This window comes from Gadus morhua, chromosome 4 (assembly GCF_902167405.1).
Source record: "Gadus morhua chromosome 4, gadMor3.0, whole genome shotgun sequence".
Lineage (NCBI taxonomy): Eukaryota > Metazoa > Chordata > Actinopteri > Gadiformes > Gadidae > Gadus > Gadus morhua.
In genome coordinates this window covers 41,302,884-41,308,860 of record NC_044051.1, presented here as the reverse complement: position 1 = coordinate 41,308,860, position 5,977 = coordinate 41,302,884, and the positions used below count along the sequence as shown (strand labels likewise).

Here is a 5,977-nt window from a genome sequence, read left to right as displayed (position 1 = left end):
GCACAGCTCCTGTGATTGTGTGCACTCTCAGAGGAAGGGGTCGATATCTGTGCTCTTTCACGTGCACAGAGTTGTGGTTTCTCGCAGCTTGGGAAGAGCTTAAGGCTCTCTGAGAAACAAGGGCAATTTTAAAGTTTTGGCGCCTTTATTGTGAAAGGGTTTGCAGGGGGCGGAATGGGTCTTCTCTAGGAGACTGTATTAATTAGGTTATTCTTGCCCCCCCCCCACCCTCCATGTCCCCTTGGACCAAAGCCAGACCCTAAGAATAGATCCCTGATCCGCTGATCAGAGAAGCTTATAGGCATGATTATCTTTCCCTGACTCACCGTTCTGTGGATTTACACCACCGTGACATCCAACGGTGTGTGTGTGTGTGTGTGTGTGTGTGCATGTCAGCCTCTAAGTTCAGTGAAAGGGCCCACAAATGAAAGCTACCACTGTGTAGTTTGAGTCGTGTATGTTTTGAGCATGTACTAGTGCTTAGCAAGTCTCCCCTTTCATTTACACGTGACGCCTCACATACTTGACTGGGAAGAATGACTGATTGCTGATAATAATTATCAATATAGCATTCTTGGTTTATTCATTATCACTATTATTATTATTATTATTATTATTATTTGCTCTCATGTCCGCTGTTGCTTGGAAACTCTCTAATAAAATATTCAGCCCTTTAGCAGAAAATGTCACCCAGAGCAGCTTGAAACAACAGTGGGTTCATTTTCAGAACTGTTCTTAAGGAGCAGGTGGGGGGGTTGCTCAAGGGGGACAGTGCTATCTGCTCATGTAATCCTACAGGTTCACCGGCGAGCAGGGCCGAACGGTTAATCAAATTCAAACCGACATCGCAATGAAGTAGAACGCGATGTGCAAATCGCAAAGGCTGCAATATTTTTGAATTTATTATTTTGCAATATAATAGTAAAATAAAAATGATATAATATCCATTCATGCATCAATTCATCTCAAAACATTGGCCTGGCCTCAAGAAAAAAGCAGTTTATATATTGACTGCTTCACATGTTGTGTTGGCCATACTATAGAAGGATTTATAGCTTGTGTTTCGTGAATAATACGGAAGTCAAGGAAAAATCGCACACTGAATCGCAAACGCAATGTTAGTGGAAATAATCTGAACTTGATTGTTTCCCCGATTGGTTGGGCCCTACCCGCGGGCTACCTGGGGGCTGATTGGTTGGGCCCTACCTGCAGGCATGTGGGCTGAGCCCCGAACCTTTGGCAGAGAGGGGGCCCCTACCTGGAGATGGTTCTGGAGCGCATCAGGGCCTTGGACAGGACCAGGGACGGGGCCGACTGACGCCGCTGACTCTCTGACCTGACCCGCTAGAACAGGAAGGGGGAGGGGGGAGGGGGAGGGGGAGGGGGGGAGGGGAGGGGGTGGAGGTGGGAGGGTGGAGGTGAGGGTGAGGGAGTGAAGGGGTGGAGGTGAGGGTGAGGGAGTGAAGGTGACGGGGTGAGGATGAGGGAGTGAAGGTGAGGGGGTGAGGTTAAAGGAAATCATTAAATCAAGCGGACGCCATCTTTAAAGTCGCTATGTGTAACATTTCCACTAACTTGTACCTCCAAACAACCTGGAAACATCAGAAGTTTATGTCAATCAATCGTGATTTCAATAATTTCATCAATAAAATCACATCCTATAACTTGGATATTCAACAAATAAATAACGCTGGATAGCCTCTACCTGCTCTTTGTTTACAACAATCACAATCGACTCCCCAAACACCCCCCCCCCCCCCACCCACCACGCCCCCCAACACCTGCAGAGCTAAGCTAGTCTGTGTCACACGGCTGCACGGCCAGTGAGAGAGGACCGAACGCTGGCATTATGTTTTTATAATTCCGAAGATGTCTCCATACTAACTGGGGGGTTACGAAGAGCCACTTTAATTAAAATAAGAGCGAATTGTTTCGCCATCACTTTTGTGACATCTGAAGGAAATTGACAGAAACGTAGAATGTCGTATGACATTTTGAAGAATGTCAAGGATTTTCAGAACCCAATTCCAGTTATATTGTCCTTGTCATTTTATTAAGGGTTATTAAGAGTTAGCAAAGGTGGCTAAATACAGACCCCTGTCCCACCTCTCAATGTTGTCTTCTATGACCCGAATCACACCTGTTCTTGCGACAATTCACGATTATGTTCATCGAGAATTTCAGCGGAGTAACTTTGTAAACGTTTTTCAGCGAGGGGTTTGTATCTGGGGAACAGTTTGGAGGAGCAGCTTGGAGGTCTGCCTCACTCCCATGGATCGGAATGGATACAACAAAACAAATAATCTCACGAGTAACTGTAAAACAGAATATGCAATAATGTTATTTCAAAATGTATTGTGACATCCCTTCCTGTGTGACACTATTCATGCTGGAGAAAGTGAGTCACTAACACCAGCGGATCAAAAAACGTTTTGGAGCACTGCATTTACCCGGCTAATATTCAAGTCCAACTTTCTAAGTGTTTTTTTTGGGAACAACCGAATTAGTGGTTATAACAGACAGACAGTTGGACGGCTACAGGCAACAGCGCATGCTACTGCTAATTGTATTCCAGTATGCTATTTTCGAAGTCCCGACAGACCCCAATGTGGGTACGGGCCCCTCTGACTGGGAACCACCACATTAACCATACAGCAAGGATTGTTTGGCTACACAGTCTTTAAATGGTAACAGGACAATAGGTATCCATCCAAGCTTGTCATGGAACATGGTGAATGTTAATAGATTTACAGTGGACTTGCTGAAGTATAATTGAATTTGTGCTGCCTGACTAATTATCAAATGTGAATCTCTCTTCCTCTCTTATTTATTAGATCTCTCTCTGTCACACAATGAACAAATAACCCCCAACCACTGAAATGAAAGTGTGGATTTAGAAGAGGACTATTACTTTGTTGACATGCTTATTTTACACTTGTTTATTAACGGGGGAGACACACTGGGTGCAGGCCTACGCATTAAGGGAGCGGGTTAGGGAGGTAGAGCGCTTCCGGGATCGTTATGTAATGTCATTTCCACTGACTTTCCCGTGAGGCTGTCCAATAAAACCCCAAATCTCTCAAAATCCTCTTTGTGGACAGAAAAAAAGGCCACCTACCCGAGTTGATTTAACAGCATTTAATTGATTATGGCGGGATAGAGAGTGATGCAACAAGCACTTAACACAGGGAAAGGGAAAGTCTGTCCTTGTTTAGAGCGTGGCCAGGCCAGCAGTTGATTATTTGGCGGCGTGCCTAAACCCCGAAATATCGACAGAGAATGCTTGGTCAAAGGGTGAAACGTCAATTACAACAGGCTAAATGAGTCGAGTCATGTTTCGCCGAGCTGAACAGGGCTTGTTCATCAGAAATCATCATGGGATTTTGAGACTCAAGAGGTGTAGGTGTAGTAGGCGTGATACATTTAAATCACCATAAAAATACTGTAACCTATAGGCTAATGAAAACATTATTTTTCCACGTCTCACATGGGAAACGCTGTGAAGGTTTAAACAGGACAACGTCTCCCCATGATGATAAACCATTTCACCATTAATGACCTAAAACCTCTCTACCTACATCATTACTAGCACTCTGACTCGCCTATGCTTTCAAAATGAAAGCGGTTTGCGCGTCGTGGCGTCATGATGCCCAGAAGTCACGTCCCCTAGAATCCTGAAACTCTATAAAGGCTGAACAGTGAGGTCAACTGCACGTGATCTTTGAGGTTGTGCTCACGCTTGATTATTTTCAACAGAACCACACGCGCGCGCGCCGCTGCACGTTTTTTTTTAAGTAGGCTATGCTTACGTTGCGTCTCTGTATTATGAGCTTCGTGACTTGCGGCGTTATTCAACTTGAGTCAGTGGTTACAATGCAATACGGAAAGTGGCGGTAAGCGACAGGTATCGACAAGGTGAGGCACATTATAAAACACGCTGAAGAGCGATAGATACAACATACCCGTTTGTTCTCGGGCTGTCGGCTGTGCCCTACGGGTTCCGCGGAGGGCGAGGCGCGGTCCAGGCACTCGTGCCGTTGTGCCGGTGACATGTTTTCCATTCAGACTCCCAACGAAGAGAACGGTCGGTGTCCTAACGGGTCTCTGGCGTGCAACGCGAGGGATTCGGAACCGGGGCGTCCAATTCCATCAGTGATAAAAAAAAAGTGCGCAACAAAACCATTGTATTAAGAATGATATAACCCAGATGGATTATTTTTTTTTAGAAGTGCTTTTAAAAGCTGTAACACCGGTCACCGAGAGCGCTCCTCCTTAATACGCGTCCTACTGAGCGCGCCAGTATTCCTGTAGCGCCTCTACTCGGTATCCACGCACCACGCGGGACATGATGATGGAAAGGGGCGGGGCACGGGGGGGGGGGGGGGGGGGCACTAGATGGGCCCCAGCATAGATTACTCTTAGTTCCTTTGTTGATTGTTGTTCTTATATTAGATTCCTCAATGTTAGCCTCGAGGACCTTTCATTTGTGTCTTTAGTTATTTTACTTTAAAGGAACTTTTTTTGAAAGTAACTCACTATTTTTTGGCCGCGTGTGTGGATGAGTGGAAATCGATCCAGAGATTAACATATTGCATAGTTGGCATAGTGTGTAGTAGCCTAGACCTATGTCTTTTTTTAAATACGATATATTATTATTATTACTATTATTATATAAATTAAACAAACTATAAAATCGATATTATCAAATCAGATCAATTAACAACGCAAAATACAAGACTAAGAATAGAAAGGCAAAGAAAGTGTTGCCTGTGAAATCCTTTTGTATTCTTACAAACAGAAGTGGGCCAAAAACTAGGCTAAACAGAACAAGGACAAAAAGTAATAGGAGAGACAGAGAAAGAGAGACATGGAGAGGGAGAGAGAGAGAGAGAGAGAGAGAGAGAGAGAGAGAGAGAGAGAGAGAGAGAGAGAGAGAGAGAGAGAGAGAGAGAGAGAGAGAGAGAGAGAGAGAGAGAGAGAGAGAGAGAGAGAGAGAGAGAGAGAGAGAGAGAGAGAGAGAGAGAGAGCGCGCGCGATAGAGAGATGGCTTTTCCATACTTCAACTTGGCCAGTCAGCCCCATTAAAACTAGATCACTCTAATGATTACTATGGTGTTGATAATGAGCAGCCTAGGGCACGGCAATAAAAAGCAAAAGCTCAGTCGACACCAACCGCCCCAAAACGGCCCGACGATTATTCCACCCGTCTGTCTACAAACATTTCCGTCCATAGACACTTATTTTCAATTTCACAATGAGGTTAGAGTGTTTACGTTCCGATTTTTGACTGTTACCATTTTCGTTCTAACAAGTTTTCATCTGTAGATAATGGGGTAGTTTACAGATAGATAATGTTATGTGGGTTTACAGTTGTAGATAATCTTATGTGGGAGAGTTTCCAGATTTATAATTTTATGAAGGCAGTTTACAGATAGATATGTGTGGTAGTTTACAGATAGCTCATGTTGTGTGGGGTAGTTTACAGATAGCTCATGTTGTGTGGGGTAGTTTACTGATAGATAATGTTATGTGGGGCAGTTTACAGCCGTAGATAATGTTATGTGGGGTAGTTAAGAGATAGATAATGTTATGTGGGGTAGATTATAGCTGTAGATAATGACATTTGGGGTAGTTTACAGCTGTAGATAATACAATACAATACAACTTTATTTATCCCACTAGGGGCGATTTGTTTGAGCAGCTTGTTGTACCATACAACAGTTACACATGTGCAACTAAGGAGCATTTAGTAGTCGAATTGCAGAGGGGATGAACGACTTGGAATGGCGGTTAGGTCTACAAGCAGGTAATTTGATGTGGGGTAGAGGGGTGTGTGTGGGGCGGAAGTGATGGCAAACAAACCACCTCAACAGAGATGGCCCAGAGTTACAAACTACACTTTGTCATTGCATTGCTTGGCTGGGTGGACCAAAGAAATGGAGGAGGAGCTGATTGCATTGGTTTGTTTTTCTAATCT

General features: G+C 44.3%; 1 protein-coding gene across 1 annotated transcript in view; it reads right to left on the bottom strand.

Annotated features, from left to right (window-relative positions):
* The window catches only part of LOC115543055 (rho GTPase-activating protein 20), an 18,327-nt gene extending 14,027 nt beyond the window's left edge, over nt 1-4,300 (bottom strand). The window contains exons 1-2 of the mRNA XM_030355603.1: nt 3,963-4,300; nt 1,259-1,344 (exon numbers count right to left, since the gene is read on the bottom strand). Coding sequence (XP_030211463.1) covers nt 1,259-1,344; nt 3,963-4,061 — 185 coding nt within the window. The 5' untranslated portion in view covers nt 4,062-4,300. The remainder of the gene's footprint in view (nt 1-1,258; nt 1,345-3,962) is intronic.
* Between the last annotated feature and the right edge of the window lie 1,677 nt (nt 4,301-5,977).